This window comes from Mastigoproctus giganteus, chromosome 1, assembly GCF_048544385.1.
Source record: "Mastigoproctus giganteus isolate SK-2022 chromosome 1, ASM4854438v1, whole genome shotgun sequence".
Lineage (NCBI taxonomy): Eukaryota > Metazoa > Arthropoda > Arachnida > Uropygi > Thelyphonidae > Mastigoproctus > Mastigoproctus giganteus.
Genome location: NC_143575.1, coordinates 259,547,608 through 259,568,615, shown reverse-complemented (window position 1 = coordinate 259,568,615; position 21,008 = coordinate 259,547,608). Strand labels below are relative to the sequence as shown.

The following is a 21,008-nucleotide window of genomic DNA, read 5'->3' as shown; positions in this document are numbered from 1 at the left end:
AATATTAACACTGACTTGCAGAAACTATTTCTGATATGCCTATTATTAGATAATGATCTCATCAAATGATGTGCAGTATGAGACCATTCATATATTCTCACACTCTACATCGTTTGTACTAATCAGTCCTTTTTTGCTTGTATCTTGTTACATGCTACATGCTAGTTCTGTTAATTTTGTCCATTTAATTTGCAATGGGTTCAAATCTTTTTGATTTTAAAAAGCAACAAAACCTCTAACACTGGAAAAGAAATCAGATTGTTAGGTGTTCTGAACATGCTACTGATATGAAATATCATTATATAAAGGGTCTATTTATAGTATTGAGTCTATGAAGAAACAGACGCTGATATTTGTTAAGTTATGTATGTTTAGGGAACAATTAAGGAAAATAGCAGGATACTGAAATACATAATACATTCAACCACTCCACTCATTTGTCACAGCTGTCTGCAAAATGTCTATGTCATCAAGTTCTTTAAACTTAGTAAAAGTGTTACTAAGAAGCTGACACATTACAAAATGTTCATGGAGACAATGACAATGCTTTGAAGAAATTGGCAGCTTACAAGTGGTTAAATCAATTTAAAAACGGATAGGAAACACTGGAAGATGAACCTTGCAGTGGACACCCTTCAATGTCACAAAATGACAAAAATGCCACGAAAGTGAAGGAATTCATGTGAAATCACAGGGCAAATGACTGTTGAGATTGTTCATGAAGCTGGACTGTCTGTAGGCTCAGTACACACAATCCTGATGCAAGATTTAGAGGTTCATTGTGTGTGTTCCATGCTTGCCATTGGACAATCAAATGGACTGCAGGAAAGCCATCACAAAGATTTGTTCGAAAAATCTACACAGGATCCAAGCTTGCTAAGAAAAGTGGTCAATGGGGATGAGAGTTGGGTGTTCACCTATGATCCCAACACCTAGGCAGAATCATTCAAATGGCACACAAAAATGTCTCCATGTCCCAAGAAATCTTGTGCAACAAAATCCGTCGTGCGGATTGTTTTTTCAACAATGAGGGCATAGCGTACCATGAATTTGTGACTAGGAGAAGAAGCATTACTGCTACTTACTAAATGACACTTCTGTGTGAGAATGTGAGGCGAAGACTACCTCAAAAATGGAAGAATGGCAGGATCCGACCCCATGAAAAAAAAAAAAAAAAAAAATCAGCCATGCAGCAGCCTCCCTACTTTCCTGACCTTACACTTCTGGCTGTCCCCAAAACTGAAAATAGAGTTTCAGGGTCATCGTTTCACTACAGTCAATGACATCAAAGAAAGTGCCAAAGTGGCTCTGCATATGATAAAAATCACAATTTTAAAGAATGTTTCATAGCTTGGGAAGACCAATAAGGGGAAGTGTATGCAGAAGGAAAGTACTTTGAAGGTAATTAGATTAGTAAGCGCAACTAATATTTATAGTAAAATTCTGGGAACTTTTTGAATGTACCTCGTATAAATAAATGTTAAAAAAATAACAAATATGCAACTGTTAAAGAGAAAGTTTGTGTCATAAGACCAGCAAATCCAGAAATTTTCAAAGCCAACTTGGAATAGAAAAATAATAATCTTTATACTAGAAATAATAAAAGAATGAATAAATATACTAACATTATAAGGAGAAGGCCTAATTCTCTCTCCAAAAACAACTTGTCCCAAGTTTTCCACAGGTGAATCTTCTTCTCTTGCTGTACAGAAGTCAAAGCTGTAATTATAAGAAAAAAACTGAAAACTGTAATTTCTTACAACATTGGTTATGAACAAATAAAGTAAATTTAGTGTAAATGGTTTAGTCAAACAAAACTACATAATTTTACTTTATGATAATGTAAAAAAACCTGGAAAAGCAATTATTAAATTTAAAGAGGAAGAAAGCACAAACAACTGATGGCATTATTAATAGAAGCATCCTTAAATTGAGGTTTCAAAGAGTGATATAGGAGAACTATAGACCTGTATGTCACAGGAAAATTACAAAATCTATGATTAAAATTAAAGTCCAAGGTTGCCTTGAATGTTTTGTCTTCAGTTGAAAAGGTATAGTGAGACATTGTTATTAATTATCTAAGAAATATGTCTATAAAATAATATTTTCAACATTTAATAATACTTATCTAATGCTTAATATAATGCCAAATCAGAGATTAAACATTAATTATTATTCTGCTTATCTGCATTTCTTGGCCTTTAAGAATTTGGGCGTGATGATTCTGAATATCACTAATTTTTTCATAGCATCAATAGTTTGCCCAGAATGCAAGAAGAAAAGTAAATATGTAATAAAATTATATCAAATTTAATAGTAGTATGAATCAGAGCTGTAATGCTCAATACGTTCTACGTTGATATTAATATTTGCAAAATAATAAGAGGAGTTTACCTCAATATAGTACGTAGACCACTTCCGTATGATACTCTCCAGAGATTTTTTCGTTTTAATTTCTGGAGTATCATACGGAAGTATTCTACGTACTATATTGAGGTAAACTCATCTTATTATTTTGCAAATCAAATTTAATAACAATTTATCTTCTATACAAAACAGAGTTAATCTTTGCCACAAGTAAACAAGCTAAAAAAAATCAAATTAGAAAGTGGATACCCTCCTTGGATTAATGAAAAAAATTCCTTAAAAATGTACATCTGAATAGCTTTGTCTTTTGTGGTAATGTAATTACCCAAACGAAGAACCAGATATGATCATCCATCATAGCTTAATCCTAACTTCCTTGGTACCTCTTCTCCACTGAGTTGATATCCTGGTGGATCTTTCCTGATGTTCTTCACTAACATTGCCTACATTTGGTTGGAAAAAATCTAGGTAAAGAAAAAAAGTAATGGAACTTGACTGACATTATACACCCCATTTTTCCATAATTCTTTTCAAATGTTACCAAGAAAGCTATTCACTACAAGGCAAAATGACTGCTAGTTATTTCACTTAGCATCGATCGTTGTCTTTCAGTTCTTGAGAGCCCATTAAACTTGTGGACCAACAGGACCAGGATATGTCTGCCGGGGGCAAAAGTTGATATTGCAGAGCAAATATCTTTTAAGGGCACAAAAGGTGATATAGTTGTACATGCTGGCACTAATGACATTAAGTGTAGATCTGCAGATTTACTTAACATTACAGGTCAATGTTGAAAAAAAGTCACAAGTTAGGGTTAAATTTTAAAGTGTCTGCAATTCTCCCAAACATGATAGGAGGGAGTGTATGATGAAAGCCTTGTCAATCAATTCGGCCCTGGAGAGATTGTGCACAGCTCATGGGGTAGAATTTTTCTCAACATGGTCTGTGCTTGTTAACAGGAGACACCGCTTCTACAGGGATGGGATACACTTATACATAAAGGGTGCAAGAATATTTGCTGATGCTATTGCGGCAATGTTAGGTGGGTTGAAAAGCTGCTAGCTTGGGTGGTGGGGTTCACAGATTAACAGTAGCCACAGGCAGAGGTGGAAGTGATTCTTGCCCTACTTCTAATGGAATGAGCAGCAGTTATCATGGAACAAGTAAATACATGGGCTGTGTTAGGGTAATTAGGAGTAAGAACAGGTACATGTATACTTCCATGTACACCAATGCTAAAAATATAGTAAATAAATTTGATGAATTTGAAGTGCTGATCAAGACATAAAAGGCAGATATTGTTGGGATATCAGACGTGGCATCACACAGATATAAGAAATGAGAATTGGAATTTGGAGAGTACAATGTGTACAGAAAGGATAGATTGGATATGAAGGGATGAGAGGATATTCTGTTAGTTAGGAAACACAAAATCTAAGGAAGTGCATCCTTACATGAGCAATGTTGAGCCAGCATGGCATGACATAAGCACTGGGAAAGCAAAAATGAGGGTAAGAGTTCATTATAGGCTTAATGACTCTGATGAGTACAATGAACAATTCTACAGAGAAATAAAAGTGGGCCAGTAAATCAGTGTCTTATAATAGGAGATTTTAACTTCCCAGATATTGACTGAAACTTGTGGTTGGTCACTCGCATACCAGCAAGGCTTTTGTGTATTTATTGGATGACTGTTTTCTACAGCAGCATATTAGTGAGGCAACCAGAGGGAGTAACACTCTTGATCTGATTATCAGCAGTGATTTTTCAAGCATTAGGAATTTACAGATAAAGGAGCCATTAGGTGGCAGTGATCACAGTGTACTGATGTGGAATTTACTTAAAGATGCAACTACCATCAGGGGTAAAGGGAAGGGTTTTTGCTTTCGCTAAGGTGACTACAGTGGTCTTAGAGATATTTTAAATTGTATACAGTGGGACCTCGAATAGTTTTTTGGCCATATAATAAGAAGAGAAAACTTTCTGTTGAAGAATATAATGGAAGGAAACATCAAGGGGAAGAGATTAGTATTAGTAATGGCCGCATAGTGCAAGAAAGCCTATGGCTTATGCTGCACCAGCCAAAAAAAAAAAAAAAAAAAAAAAAAAATCCGAACAAAACAATGATAAAAAAAAAAAATAATAAATAAATAAAATAAATAACTGAATAATAATAATTAATAAATAAAAAAAATAAAAAAAATAAATAAAAAGGAAATGAAACCTATCATCCTATGTGCTTCCCTTACCCGAAAGTACTATCCAGATGACCTTTGAATTTCCCCAAACTGTCAGCCTCTACCACCCATGAAGGCAACTTATTCCAGTAATTTATAACTCGCTGGTAAAATAAAACTTCCTGCAGTCCAATCTAAACATTTCCCCCCCGTAACTTGAATTTATGTCCCCTAGTTCTAGCATCATTTATAATCTTGAAAATTTTGTCCTCATTCATTTTACTGATGCCTCTCAGAGCCTTAAACACCTCAATCAAATCTCCTCTAAGGTGTCTAGTTTCCAAACTCTCCAACCCACATATTCGAAGTCTTTCTTCATAAGGATGCCCTTTTGCCGATCTCACCAGGCGAGTTACCCTTCTTTGCACCCTTTCAAGAAGCTCGATGTCTTTCTTTAGGTGCGGTCTCCATACTTGAACATAGTATTCCAAGTGTGGTCTAACATAAGCCTTATATAATGGGATTATCACGTCCCTATCTCTACTTGCAAAAGTTCGACAGATTATCAATAGGACACCGTGGGCCTTCCTTGCAACCTGTTTACAATGCTCAGAGAATTTCATGTCTGATCGTATCGTAACACCCAAGTCCCTTTCCTCCAGTACTGGGTTTAGTTGAACTCCACCAAGTGAATAAGTTATTTTGGGATTACTGTTTCCCAGGTGTAATACCTTACACTTTGTTGGATTAAAGCATAGCTGCCATTTTTCTGACCATTCCTGAAGTCTATCTAGGTCTCTCTGAAGAAGCTCAGCTTGACAGTGATCATTAGCTACTCTACCAATTTTGACATCATCTGCAAATTTAGACATCACGCCCTCTATCCCTTCATCAATGTCGTTTATGAAAATTAAAAACAACAGTGGTCCTAATACTGATCCTTGGGGAACCCCACTTCTTACATCAACCCAATCTGAGGAATAGCCATTTATCACAACCCTCTGCCTCCTGCCCTGAAGCCATCCTTCTATCCATCTAAGGATTTTCCCAGTGATTCCAACCTGTTCCAGCTTATAAAGCAACCGCTCATGTGGGACTGAGTCAAAAGCTTTGCTGAAATCTAAATAAACAATGTCGAAATTATTCCCTAAATCCAGCTCGTGAGTGACCCTTTCGAAATAGCGAACCAGATTTGTTAAACATGATTTTCCCTTTACAAAACCATGCTGAGTATCCTTGAGAATTTCAATTCGATCCAAATGATCCTGAATTCCACCCTTGTTCATTGCCTCCATGATTTTCCCTACTACTGAAGTCAGACTGACAGGTCGATAATTTCCAACTTCACTTTTAGAGCCATCCTTATGTATGGGAGATACATTTGCACTTTTCCAATCCAAGGGAATCTCCCCAGAGTCTAGTGATGCTCGCATAATTAGCCTCAATGGTTCAATGCACTCGCTTGCCGCCTCTCTTAAGATTATAGGGTATATTCCATCAACTCCAGGAGCCTTACTGGTCTGTAGGCTCGAAAGTTTATTCATTAAATAATCTTGCGAAATTTCAATATCATTAATTACATATTTTTTAACTTCGCTCCCACAATTTCCCATTGCCACAAAACGTTTTTCATTTGTAAATATTGATGCAAAATAACTGTTGAGTTCGTCTGCAACGGCAGCTGGTGTATTTATTACTATCCCCTTTCCCTTACATAAAAGGTCCGATCTGGTTTGTCCTGCTCTTCTTGGCATTTATATATGTGAAGAATTCTTTATCCCCCCCCTCTTTGCTCTGTTTGCTAGTGATTTCTCATAAACTGCCTTTGCCTGTCGAACCTTTTCTGTGGCTCTATTACACATCACCTTGTAGCTGTTATAGGCTTCAGTACTTTTTATTGCTCTGTAACCTTTCCATGCCACCTTTTTCTGCTCAAGTAATGTGGCAACTTTACTATTCATCCAACTTCGAACCCTTCTCGTGGAGTATTTTTTTAATGGTATATACGCATTCAAGGCATCTGAGATGCAGAGGAATACCTGCAACTAGGTGGAATGATGGGATCAGTGAACTTCTGGGCATGACACTTTGCGATGCCATTCTACTGGGATCGGATTAACTGGGACACTTTATGACTCTAAATTTAAAAAAAAAAAAAAAAAAATCAACCAGAAATCATAAAATTCAAGTAATAACTACAATAGGTAAAACAGACGTTTTGAAAGTCATAAATAAGCGACAAGAAGAAGCGTTATAAGTCATCGTTAGGAGATCATTGTACCTATTATCTTGCAACCAGTGTGGTTGCAAAATAATAGCCATAATTTTTTGAGTGCCAAGCATGAAGCCACACTCGTCGCTCAAAAAAAAAAAAAAAAAAAGTGAGAGACCAAATGTTTAGTTTGTTTTAGCGTGTCGCGTTGATTGCTGTGTTCCATCGCACCACAAAAGGACAAATTTTGTTTCATTATTTATGTCAGGAATGTCGGAATTTTTTTTTTGTTTGTTTGTTTAGAAATTACGAAAATGTGCAAATGTAGGAGAATTAAACAAAAACCTGAAAATATTCAAAAGTTTGAAAATGGTGCATCCGTTAAAGCTCTAAAGAACCATTATAATGTTGGTGACCAAACCACACGCGTCATTTTAAAAAATAAAGAGAAGCTATTAGATTTCAAATTGACATCGTAAAAAATAAAGGGAAGCATTGTATTGGACATGCGAGTAGTACGTGGTAAGTTTTTTCAGTTTTTTATCTATCGTCATACTTTTTACGTAGGTTGCTAAACATTTTTTGATACAGCAAGTCCCAGACTTACGTAGCTTCAGACTTACATTACGTTAGCAGGCACCTCCAGGTGGGCAGGAGCAGCAGTATGTAGCACACGCTTATTGATTAGACCAGATTCGAGCCAGTGTCCACCAAATACGGAGGATGCGGAAAGGTCAGGGAATGACCACCGCATATTCCCGGAGCAATATGGCCTTAGTTGCTAATGCTCCTAAAAACCAAAATAACAAACAAACATTGTTATTTATAATTTTTTTTTATATTACTGAAGATTTCATGTGAAGGGGACACACTTTTCACCATAATGTAACAACTCACAGAATTCCAGCTATTGGTATTATCGAAATGCAATAAGATCGAGTTTACTACTGGTTTATAATTAATTGCACTAACAGAAAAGTCCAGTAACCCGGAAAGTGCAAATTGTATTTATTGTTTTATGGCAGTGACCTCCAGAAATGTGCTTTAGTAAAATGTGAGCTCGCGTGGAGTGATAATAGTGAGTTTTTGCCTTAATCCTGTGAAGTTCTTTTCAGAAAATTTCATTTTGACCGTTATCATGGTGCCAACTAAGAGAATATAAGTGGCAGCAGTTAGTAGTAAGTCTATCAACAAAATGAAAGCGATTGAATTGGATCAGAAAATTAAAATAATAAGGATGTATGAAAACAGTCAAACATTAACAAATATCGTGCAGAATTCAGATTTGTCAGTGGCAACGTAAACACAATAAAGGAGAAAGTTGTACGAGAAATGGTGAAGCGATCGGCACCAATGAGGTCAACTAAAATAACCAAGGCTAAGAAAATAAATCAGTTTTTACAGTATAATAACGTGTTTTTTCTTCCTTTTATGTTTTCTTTTCTTAATTGAACTAATTAAAAATATATAACTATTTTTCTTCATTCTTCTGAGGATATTACGTGGTTTTTGTAATTTTGGCATATCAGGGATATAATAGCAATATTTTTTTAGTCATTCCCGAGTTATGTAAAACTCGACTTACGTAAGAAGTCCGAGAACGTATCTGTTATGTATGTAGGGAACTTACTGTATTTTTGGATTAACCAGGAAATCGATTATCCGGGAATTTTTTTTTACCATCTATCCCGGAAAATCGAGAGTCTACTGTACTTGGATTTTGGGAAAGCTTTTGATACTGGAAGACTACTGTACAAACTGGAGCAGTATGGCATTAAGGGCAAGTTGCTACAATGGATAAAAGGATGGTTGAGTGGTAGAAGACACAGAGAATGGTAATCAATGGACAATGCTCTTTGTGGACTAATGTTAATAGTGGTGTCCCCCAGGGTTCAAGTGTTGGGCCCATTGTTGTTTTGTATATTTATCAATGATATTGAGGAAGGTATATCAAACTTAATGTCAAAGTTTGCAGATAATACAAAGGTTGGCAGGGTTGTTAATAACAGTAATGAAAGTATGCTGCTGCTGCAACAGAATCTGGAAAATTTGGGCAGAATGGCTGAGAAGTGGCAACTAAAGTTTAACATTGACAAATGCAAAGTACTGCATATGGGTAGCAGTAACCCAAGAGAAATGTACCAACTAGGTGGTGTTACACTCAGGTCTTGTCAATGATATACAGGAATTTTGCTAGCAGGGATAAGGAAGTGATTATCCCCTTCTATATGGCAATGGTCAGGCCACACCTTGAATACTGCATACAGGTCTGGAAGCCTCATTTTAAGAAGGATGTAGAGTTGCTAGAACAAGTACAGAGAAGGGCAACAAGACTGGTGAGGGGAACAAAGGGTGGGGTGCTCTTACGAAAAAAGGCTTAAGTTCTGAAATTTCAGCATCTGGAGACTAGGCACCTGCGAGGTGATCTGATTGAGGTGTATAAGGCCTTGAATGGATTGAGCAGACTCAATGCTGATGGGATTCTTCCTCTTGCTCAGATTACAAACCTGAGGGGACATAAATTGAAACTGAGGAAAGACAGTTGTCAATAGTTGTGCAGAAATTTGCCTTAAGCCAGCGAGTAGTTGATTGCTGGAACAAACTTCCATCTCTCCTTATGGAAGTTGATAGCTTAAATAAATTCAAGAAGTGGACAAACTTTTGGAGCAAATGAATGAGTGAAATGGGATGTGTTTTTTTTTTTCCCTAATACTCTATAATCTTGCTTTCTTGCATCACATGCCTCTACTAATGCTAATATTCTACCTTTCACTTCTGTATCAGACAACATTGGAAATATAGATTGTATGTGCCCTAAGGTGTCACTGTGAAGAGTCAATGTTTTAACAATTTGTTTGATCAACTACAACTTGATATGGAGTAGTGGAAAAAAACTTTTTTTTTTTTTTTTTTTGAAACCAAGGGATTGTTTATTATGTTATGTGCAGCAGGCTAAAGCTCAATTTTGGCAGACCATTTGCTTCTCCTGTAGTCCTATACTGCCCAGTTGTCCCAATAGCAGAGAAGGCAAGGGAAGAGTGAAACCACCTTACAAATCAAATAGGAACCCCAGCATCTAAAAGTCCCCACAGACCATTTACACTGGTCATACTTTATCATCTCTAACACACACTTAACATTTTCATAGTTTTCTTCATTATGAACAGTGTGTAAAAGAAATCAATGGGTTTATATTCTCCATTATGAAGCCTTCATGCTTTTATTTGATCCCCCTATGAAAAGGGAACTCTTCTGCACTAGCAGATCCAGAAAAAAAAATGACAGGAGGGCACCATTTTATGCCCAAACAAGGCAAAAAATAATGCACGGAACACAAAACAAATACGACACTAAACATAGTGTGACTGGCAGACACAGGCACGCAGCTAAACTCTGAATTACTTTGAAGTAAACATTACACACCAAACTGCGTGAAGCCTCAAACTAAAATGGCAATCACATCAGCATTAGTGTTCCCAACTGTAGTCAGCTGAAAATAGCTGAGCCAAAATGCAAAAATAGATAAAATCCTATGTTAACAATGAAAAAAAATAAATTTTTTTGTAGCTAAAGGGAATTAAACAATTGGTGTATATTCTTCGAAAAACAACAGGAGGGAGGGCACATGCCCCGGTGCCTCTCCCCTGAATCAGTCTATGCACTTCTGGATTGTGACCAGTATCAATTTCTTCAGAAAGATCAATCAAATCAAAAAACTAAAACTGGATTTGGTTAGACCAAAGCCCTCATGAATTCAACCAATTCTTACTGATGAGAGAAATGTGGTGTTTTACTTGAACAATTTTCCGAGGTGTAAACCAGTCATCCTGCTCATCAGATTCATCACTCAGTTCTGAAGATGCTTGTAAAAAATTGTAGCTATTTTTAATTTGTATTTGAACCCTTCCTGACTAATAATTCCGAATGGTGAAAAGAACTACTCATCCCCTATTAAAAGTTGAAAGTTAACAAATGATGTCATTAATGTTTCATGTGTAGGCCTAAAGAATTATAAAGAGACTACAGACTGGAAGTTATTTTATTGTATAATTATATAGAAAAGTAACTTTAAACATTGTTGTAATAATTTTGAATTGTATCAGAGAATTTAGAGAGTACTTATCTATAATAAGAAGTTGTTGTTAGTTTATCCAGCTTCATTTGCAATCATAACTTATAACTTCCATGCATATCCATGCACATTTAAAATGGGCGACCTGTTTTTAACTCTAATCTACGACCAGTGCCCTATTGTTTTGAAAGCTGACCACTAGTTGTTGCTAGCACTTTGGGAATCATTTAAAAGGCTTATTTATTGATAAAAGAGAGAAGACAGATAGTTTAGAGAGAATATATAAAGAACTTTACAGCTGTGAGTGGATTATAAATTAGAAAATATACACAAGAGTGACATACAGTTGCTTTTGGTGTGATAAGTTTTGCTTGTGAAAAGTGTCATATTATTCCTGTTTAATCTGAAAAGCAAGCTGTTTATTTAAATGCACATCAGTGGAATATTAGTCTGAAGGTGACTTTTCACTAATAATAATATGAGCTTTGTAACACAATCATCTGAAACATACAAAAAAAAAAAAAAAAATGCAAGCTACAAGCAAAGAATAACACTTTTTTTTTATGCTAGATAGGTATTTTATAAGTACAATAGAGTTAATTTCATCACACAGCTCAATCATTTAAACAGCATATTTTACGATAGTGAAATTATAGTAGTTTTATAATACCGTGACAAAACTGACTAAAAAAATTGAATGGCAAATGCCTAAAAAACGGTACTCACCTTGTATAAATCTGCAATAAATTTATTGGTAAATGGTGGCTGAATTTAGTTTAGAAGAAGCATTAAAAAGAACTAAGGCAGAGAATGGGGTAAAAATATTTTTAAACAAATTTTAAAATGAGCGCAAGGAAGTAGAAGTGCAGATCTCCAATCCTTGGTTGTCATAAAAAGGTTGAAGGACGCGAATGAAAGAATGAAATAAAAGAGAAGACCGGTGGTGTCAATAGTCGTTGCAAGAGACTTTCGTTAAATGAACCGTCATCAGTTGGCAAATGGAAGAAAAATGAGCGCGTGTTGTATTTAAAGTTGGTCTATACTCTCGTGATGCTCTTTTTGACACGTGGGAACTTTAGCTGCGAGAGGTTCCAAGCCGGTGGGAGGTTGAAGGGAAGTTTTGCGTTAATAATATTGAGATCGGAATGGTGTCGGTACCATTCGATTGTGAGGGCTTCATATTGAAGAATTCTGTAGCTCGATCTAAGTTTAATAATAGTGATGGCAGAGTCAACAAGGGGGGGGGGTTGTGGTTTTGAGAATGGGTTGTTAACTCAGTGCAGGATTGACTTGTCCTGAAACTGTTGAAGTGGTAGTATGTGCGGGTGTTGGAAGTTGTGGAGGAACCGAATTTGGTGGTAGGGACCACTTTCTTTAATCATAAACATTAATGTATTTTGAAAAAACTGTCTCGGAACTTAAAACTATATTTATTCAGAAAAGTTTTATTTGTTTATTTATGTTGACAAAAAATAAATACTTCTACTATTTTTCAGAATAGCAAGAGGGGTGCAGTATATAGCTTAGTAAGATTAAGAAACTGTTCTCTATTAATATGGTGGGGAGAGATTCAAAAAAAGATTTGTATTCACCCAGGAGTGAATACAAATAGATGTGATAGAAAAGTTGTGATAGTAGGATGCAGCAATATTTCAAACCCACATTCTTGGACACAACTCATTGCAGCCTGTAAGGAATGTGCAGGGGCATTAATGTGCAGCAGTCACACCTTTTGACAACTTTCTCCATCTTTCTTCTTTTATAGCAGCATCTAGCTTTAAGAGGAGGTTGGAATAATACTTTGTCATCAAAGTAGAGCCCTTTTTAAGGTAATCTGTTAGTATTACACTTATGTTCATCTCAAAAAACTGACAGTATCACTTTGCCAGCACTTGGCTGCACCTTTGCCTTTTGGGGTGGGGGGGGTGATTCTGCATGTTTCATTGTTTTCACATTTAGTTTTGGGATCATAGTTATGGATCCAACTTCATTTGTGGTGACTAGCTATAAAAAAAAAAAAAACCCTTTCTTTTCTTGGCACATTTACAACATTTCATCTGCACATTGTGCCCTTTCCTTCTTCTGGTAAGGGTGAGAAGTCTGGGAATCCATAAGGCAGACACTTTATTCGTATGCAACTGTTGATGGATGATGTTCTCCACAGACCCTACAATAATTTGGAACTCTACAGTGAGTTCTTTGATTCTAATACAGCAATTTTCCATGATTAATGCCTCAATTTTTGCAACACTTGTCTGTTACAGCAATTGTTAAATGTCCTGGATTTTTTTAACACACAGAGATTCATCCAAATTTGAATTTTTTATACCAACATGCAACAACACTGTATCCTAAAGTCATCTCCATAAACAGCGATCATTTCTTCGTAAATTGTTTCGGGTGTTTTCCCCCTTGCAGAAAGAGAAACTGAATCACTGATCTGTATTCTGCTTTATCCACTGTGACACCACTTCATTCAGTGATGCAAAAAAAAAAAAAAAAAAAAAGTATTGTCAGATCAAACCCAAAATAATGTGTGGTTAATATAATATAGAGATTAATGTATATAAAAAAAAATAAAAAATAAAAAATAAAAAAGAAATTGTTTTCTATCACAATTACTTCTGGGTGAATACAAATCTCTTTTGAATCCCCTCACATGTTGGTTGTTTAGGCGAGTCATATTTTAAACAACATAGCCACAATCTGGAAGGCACACTGGGAATTTGGCAGGTCTTCACTCTATAGCTTCAGAGCAACAGAGGATGGTACGTTGGTACTACAGCTTATGAGCTGCACTTTTTAAACTTTGATATATCCACCACAGATTTCTTAAATTGATACATTCAAACCATCATGATGACTACAAATAACTACTGTCATGAGAGTTTGTGGGTTCTTTCCATATTAGAGGTATAGCAAAAGGCATAGCCTAATGAATACCACAAAACAATCCCTCTAATTCTGATCTGCAGGTGGTGTGCACAACTTGTCTTGATTACCCATGGTAATATCTCTAACCACGCTTCATATGCACTGCTGCCAATAATGTTACTCTTCATCTACTTTGGACCTATATAATATATACAAACATAGCAATATGATTCTGGAGATAACTTTCACTTTTACATTTAGCCACAGTGCACAAAAAACTTATACAAATATTACAGGTTCTTATATATCATGGTATTGGTATGCACTTATGTAATACATATAAATGTCACAAAACATAACACTTTCAACTGCTGCCAAAATTCTGATATTACAAAAAAAAAAAACCAATAACACTTGGATTCAGCACACAAAGCAGCATTAGTATTGGCAACATGATACATGGAAGCAAAGCTTATATATCACCAGAGGGGGGGGGAAACTTCATTTGCTCATTGCTTTAATAATTTGTGCAAATCCTTTTTGAATTTATTAAAACTACCCATTCCCACAACATTGCATGGAAGTTTATTTCGACAATAAATTATTTTTTTTGTTGAATGCAAATTTTCAGACATTTATTCTGCAACTATCCTTTTTTCAACTTAACTTTGTCCCCGTGTATACATCACCTGAGAAGGATTATAACATAGCAATATGATTCTGGAGATAACTTTCACTTTTACATTTAGCCACAGTGCACAAAAAACTTATACAAATATTACAGGTTCTTATATATCATGGTATTGGTATGCACTTATGTAATACATATAAATGTCACAAAACATAACACTTTCAACTGCTGCCAAAATTCTGATATTACAAAAAAAAAAAACCAATAACACTTGGATTCAGCACACAAAGCAGCATTAGTATTGGCAACATGATACATGGAAGCAAAGCTTATATATCACCAGAGGGGGGGGGAAACTTCATTTGCTCATTGCTTTAATAATTTGTGCAAATCCTTTTTGAATTTATTAAAACTACCCATTCCCACAACATTGCATGGAAGTTTATTTCGACAATAAATTATTTTTTTTGTTGAATGCAAATTTTCAGACATTTATTCTGCAACTATCCTTTTTTCAACTTAACTTTGTCCCCGTGTATACATCACCTGAGAAGGATTGTTATTTGTTATTTGGTTTTTAGGAGCATTAGCAACTAAGGCCATATTGCTCCGGGGATATGCGGTGGTCATTCCCTGACCTTTCCGCATCCTCCGTATTTGGTGGTGACGGGCTTGAACCCCGGTCTAAATCAAGAAGCGTATGCTACGCACTGCTGCTCCTTCCCACCTGGCTACGGAGGCGCCCCCTGAGAAGGAATAAAGATGCCATCAGCATTTCGGGTCACCTTGATTGGGCCTAGTTTCCAGAGACTGTAGTTCACAGAACCCTAGTCTTTCTTAGTAAGGATATCCTTTTGTACCCCCATCTGATCTTGTTGCTCTTCTCTGCATCCTTTCTAACAGATCCGTCCTTCCTAAATTAAGGTTTCTAAACCTCTATGCAATATTCCAGATGTAGCCTAACCATTGCCTTAATCAAGGGAACAATTGTCTCTTTGTCCCTATTGCAAAGTTCCTGTATATCACTGATGGAACCCTATGAGTTGTCTAATAACATGTTTGCACCATTCAGAGAATTTCATGTTGGATTGTACAATTAAGTCTTTTTCTGTATTAACTACGTAGAGTTTGGTGCTATCCCAATGATATATTATTCTAAGATTACAGACACTCAAGTCAGCACTCACATTTATCAATGTTGAACCTCATTTGACATTTTTCAGTCCATCTGTTTAGTCTGTCCAGGTCATAAAGTAGCATATACGCTGATAATTATCAGTAACCATTGAGTACACCTTTGTGTTATCAGCAGATTTATACAACAAACTTTAAATAATTACATCAATATCATTAATAAATACTAAAAAACAGTATGAGACTTCACATTGACTCCTATGATACCTTATCACATTAGTTAATGAAAAGTAGTGGCCATTTATAACCACACCTTGTCTCCTCTCACTTAACCACCCCTTCATCTGTATTATAACTTGCCCCAAAACCATATTGTTCCAATTTATACAAGAATTGTATGTGCCACAGTATCAAAGGCTTTACTGAAATCAAGTCCAAGCAAGACTGCCAAAATTATTCTCTGCATCTAGTTCCTTTATGACAACCTTATAGAAGCTAATTATATTGGTCAGGCATGATCTTCCTATAACAAAACCATAGTGTGACTGCCATATGACTCCATTCCTATCAAGATGATCTTATATTATTTCTTTTAACTTCTGAATCCATTATTTTTCCTAGCACAGATATTAAACTTACAAGTCTGCAGTTATCCTTTAAACTACCTATGTGAATAGGAGAGACATTTGCACATCTCCCAGCTGTAGGGACTGCTCCTGAACTAAGGGTACTCTCATTATTATAGGTAAAGGTTCAACAATGTATTTTGCCCCAAAGAATTTGCAGAACAATTTTTGGCCATAAGTATTACAAACCCAGATAGCAGACAATGTTTTGTGAATTGGTAAAATTCACATTTTAACTAAATGTGAATTATTAATAACCCTAACTGTGTTTATTTATTACTCCTTAACAACCCCTATTTATCCTTTAACAAGGATTTAAATGCTCCTGGCTTGACAGTCTGGGCTGGAATTTAGACAGGAGATATTTCTCTGACCTTTTTAATTTGAGGAAATCATAACAGGACAAAGCAACCTGAACTGCTAAAAAAAAAAAAAAAAAAAAAAAAAAAGAAAAATTATTCCATCGATGCAATCCAAAATCAACTTTCAACACTGCTTTTTCATGCATGATGGAGCCATCAGCCCACTATGCAAAAACTGTCCACATATTCTTAGATAAAAGTTCAGGTTGATGGTTTAGACAGACAGCTTCCACCCAATTGGCTGCCATACTCCCCAGATTTAACACCCATGATTACTTTCTCTGCTGAAGCTTCAGCAGTCAATAGTTAGAGAATAGGAGAACATTTCTGAGGAAGTGTGCCTTGCTATATGTCACTCTGTGCCAAAAGGAAATAATGGCTAATTTCCTAGACAGGATATCAATCAGCATTATACAGGGTGTTTCAAAAGTGATGGCCATAATTTAAAGGTGAACTGTACAGACTACAATATGCAAAAAAAGCCTAGTAAACATGGGTCCTTAAGTGAATCGTTTTTGGGATATTGCACATTTCTAGTTGGGATCCACCACTGCAAGGTGAACTGTACAGAGTTGGGATCCACCACTGCAAGGTGAACTGTACAGAGTTGGGATCCACTACCGACGTGTTTGTTTAGGTTAGGTTATGCTCATTCTCTCCCTTTCCCCTCTCTCAATGCTCTGAGACGTAGCAAGTATACTAGTACTTGTCGAAGGATAGTCAACATGTAAAACCATAGGATAGTTAAAAAACTATAGGATAGTTAAATCCTATGGTTTTTTGTATCTGGGGGTCATGAAAAACCTTGGTGTATACTTCTGACACAGTTGCGAAATTGCAGTGTTGGGTTGGAGCCTTTCAACAAATCAGAAATGACCCAGGAATGCCTCAGAGAATTAGCAACTCAATGCAGAGAAGGCTACAAAGCTGCATACGGATGTAAGGACAGCATTTTGAACACCTTTTGTAACATCATGTAACATCTGTAAAGTCCTGTGGTATTGAAACCAAAAATTAAAAATGTATTATCTTATGTTTAATAAAACCACCCTTAGTAAAGGATTCGCAGCTTTTTGCTAAACTAGTGCTCCCATAGTCAGTGGCAGATCTTAACAGAAAATGTGTATTATCTCGAAAACGGTTCATTTGCGGCCCGATATTCACCGGGCTGCAAATGAACTAAAATTTTTGCTTATTTTAGTTTGTACTTTTCACCTTTAAATTATTGATCATTTTTGAAAGACCCTGTATAGCCCTTCAACAAACATGCTATGGAGTATAATTTGGAAAATTCTTCTATGCAATACAAAATTTTTTTTTCTGTATAATTGCTTTTTTGTATTATCTGATTATCATAGTGTTAAATTTCAGCTATGTGCAATTATCCATCCATCCATCCTGGACATATAAAATATCCTAACTAATAAATTGCTCATATACCTTTCTCTAAATTAGATTTTCCTAGAAAATAAAAATTACTTGGAAGAGGAGATTTACGTGATTGTTCATTATGTTAATGAATTGATAGCCATTACACTATTATATAACATGGTAGATTAAGTAATTTATTATTGAAATGATACAATTTTAAAGGAATTGAACTGCCTCAATGCCAAACTCTTATTAAACTGTTTACAGCTACGTTTCGGAAACTTACTGTTTCCAGTCTTCAAGCCTATGGATTCCGGAAATGTAGCCATAAATAGTTTAAGTGCTAGGCACTGAGGTGGTTAAATTCCTTTAAAATTGTATAATTCTGATAATAAATTACTTAATCTACAACGTAATATAACAGTATAGTGTCTATCAATTCATTAACAAAATAAAAATTCTTTTTCTTAGAAATATTTTCTTACAAAACAATATATGGAGTAAGACCACTCAACCAAAATCTGTAAAATAAAGTCTAAATTATTACCCAGAAGCATTTAGATTTATAATTAATTTCATTGTTGAAAAAATGTTTCCTCGTAACACAACTGTCATCAAATAGTACTGAATTTCATGATATTGTTACAAATATTTATAATAAGAAACTTACACGCAGAGCACTTCATATTTTGCATATGGTGTGGGAGGAGAGGTTTCAGCTATCTCAGAGAAAGTAGGGGTGAAAGCAGCAAGGAAGAAGACAGTGATGCGATTCAAAAGTCTCAACTGTCATTTTTTTTTTGGGCATGTCTAAGGCTCTGGCTGATCTGACAAGGTGTTTAAAATGGACCATCTTTTGGAGCATAGTCTAAAATTTAAAAGAGAATCTGAGACTTTTACAGCCACTTAACAAAATTAAGCAAACATTCATGACAGGTTCTTTCAAGAACTTCACAACTACACCACCTTCCACTGCAAACCCTTGTAAGTCACCATCGCATCACTACCATTTTCATTATCTTTTCAATATCATCAACAAGTTAACCATTTCATAAGACTTTAGTCTCAATGTTCACAGTGATTTCCAGGAACATATCCCATGAATACACAAGGTTCGCTGTGTACAAAACTTACTAACCCAGTTCTGCATATTCTTTTAATAAAAAGGTCCGCACATATCAATAACCATTCAATAATCCTGTTAGCTTCACAATTCAACATTACCATAATTACTTATAAATCAAAGCAGAACAGTGGCAGAACTGAGTATAAAACAGAACTTGGAGTATTTAATATAGCAAAAGCTATATGGTCTATGAATGTGTCTTCTTTTCCAGAAAATAAGACACATTCACGTTTCAGGAGACAAATTTTTGGGAAAAAATATTTTATTGCATACATCTAAAACAGATTTACAAGTACTTATTAAACAAAATGTGAGCATAAAGTGAAACTTTAATTCTTTGAAGAATACTAGAAAGGTTTAAGTTTTGCAAATTACAGAGTCTGGAGACTAGGCACCGGCGAGGTGATCTGATAGAGGTGTATAAGGCTTTGAATGGTTTGAGCATGCTCAATGCCAATGGGATTCTTCATCTTTCTCAGAATAATCACCTCAGAGGGCATAAATTCAAATTGAGGAAGGACGGATGTCGGATAGATGTGCGGAAATTTGCCTTTGGCCAGCGGGTGGTTGGTTGGTGGAACCGACTTCCATCACTTGTTGTTGAAGTTGATAGCCTAAACAAATTTAAAGCTCAACTGGACAGGTATTTCGAACGAACGGAGGGGTGAAATGGGAGAGGGTTTTTTTTTTTTTTTTTTGGCTGATGCTGAATAAGCTTGCTTTCTTGCATCATATGCCTCTACTAATGCTAATGCTAACTACTGTCACACTTATTATTGTGATAGTAGTGAAGAATATCATCTTCAGTGCCATCAAGGGCATTGCTGATTTGCAATTCCTGAAAGACTTGGCAACTCCCTTGTGTGACACTAATTCTCACAAGCTTTTCATCTATTTGCACACTTATGAAATTGTTGGTTTCTTCATTCATCCCTGTTGATGTCAAATTGTGATTTGTTGCCTCCATCTATATGGTCCTCTCTCCACACATAAATGCTATAAAAGATTTAACTGAAATGTCCACTGGCTATGTTTGGCTAAGGCCTCCTGGCCTTACAGCTAGATGCACCTTTAATTCCACAATCATCCTTTTTCTTGCCTCCAATATGTGATATGGTTAGACATTACGCACTGGCATTTTCAGGTCATGTAGATGTTTTCACCATGCTTTCTCCAGCTTCAGCTAGAGATAAAAAACATCACTGCATACACACCTAACATAACTTTGGACCATAAGATGCAGGGGAATTTTAGGAAACATTTAACAAGAAAAAGTCTTATTGCCCAGAATATATGGTATGCAAGCTATATAGTTACTGCTATATTAAGCTCAAAAGTTAACTTCTTTATATCATATCACAATTCAAGAAATTTGTAAATAACAACCACCTGCAATTTAATGAAAGATGAATAAGTCTTGAAAGAGGCAGGCATAGGAATGTTTTGTACTTATATTTTAAACAAATAACAGCCAAACAAATAATAGCCTTTCAGTGATGTTATATAGTGCATCTTGAGGAGACCCAGACATTAAAGACCTAGCTGCTAAATACATAGGACAAGAATAGAAGAATTAAAGTGGCTAATCCAATCAAAAATTTTATTAAATAAAAACTGTTTTCTAGAACCCAAAGAAACAAAGTACTTATATTACAGTTATTAAAGTTCACTTTTTTAATGAAACTATTTATACTTACTAATGATATTCATATGGTATAATTGATTCTTCTGAATTCAGTCGGTTCACATATAAAGGTACTTGATACTGTTAAAAAAATAATTTTCCTATTTTAGCATCTTTTGAAAAATGAAAAAGATATTTAACTCATTTTTTTAAGAAAAAGTGATACTATAAATAATTTTATTAATAGCAGTAATTAATAATTTAACATCATTGCTAATCAGCCTCAACTAAGAGGACTTAAGTTCTAGCTCTCAATGGGAATTGAATCCAGACCTTTCCAAATGAGTAGCAGACAATGGTGTATCATGCCAACTAATCTGTTACAGAGGTGTAGTAATCAGTAACAGCAAAACCATTATCGTTATAGATATA

General features: G+C 35.5%; 1 protein-coding gene across 1 annotated transcript in view; it reads right to left on the bottom strand.

Annotated features, from left to right (window-relative positions):
• Positions 1–21,008, bottom strand: part of TM9SF2 (transmembrane 9 superfamily protein member 2) — a 118,397-nt gene that overhangs the window by 82,521 nt on the left and 14,868 nt on the right. Inside the window, exons 2-3 of the mRNA XM_090377241.1 lie at positions 20,650–20,717; positions 1,626–1,719 (exon numbers count right to left, since the gene is read on the bottom strand). Coding sequence (XP_090233367.1) covers positions 1,626–1,719; positions 20,650–20,717 — 162 coding nt within the window. The remainder of the gene's footprint in view (positions 1–1,625; positions 1,720–20,649; positions 20,718–21,008) is intronic.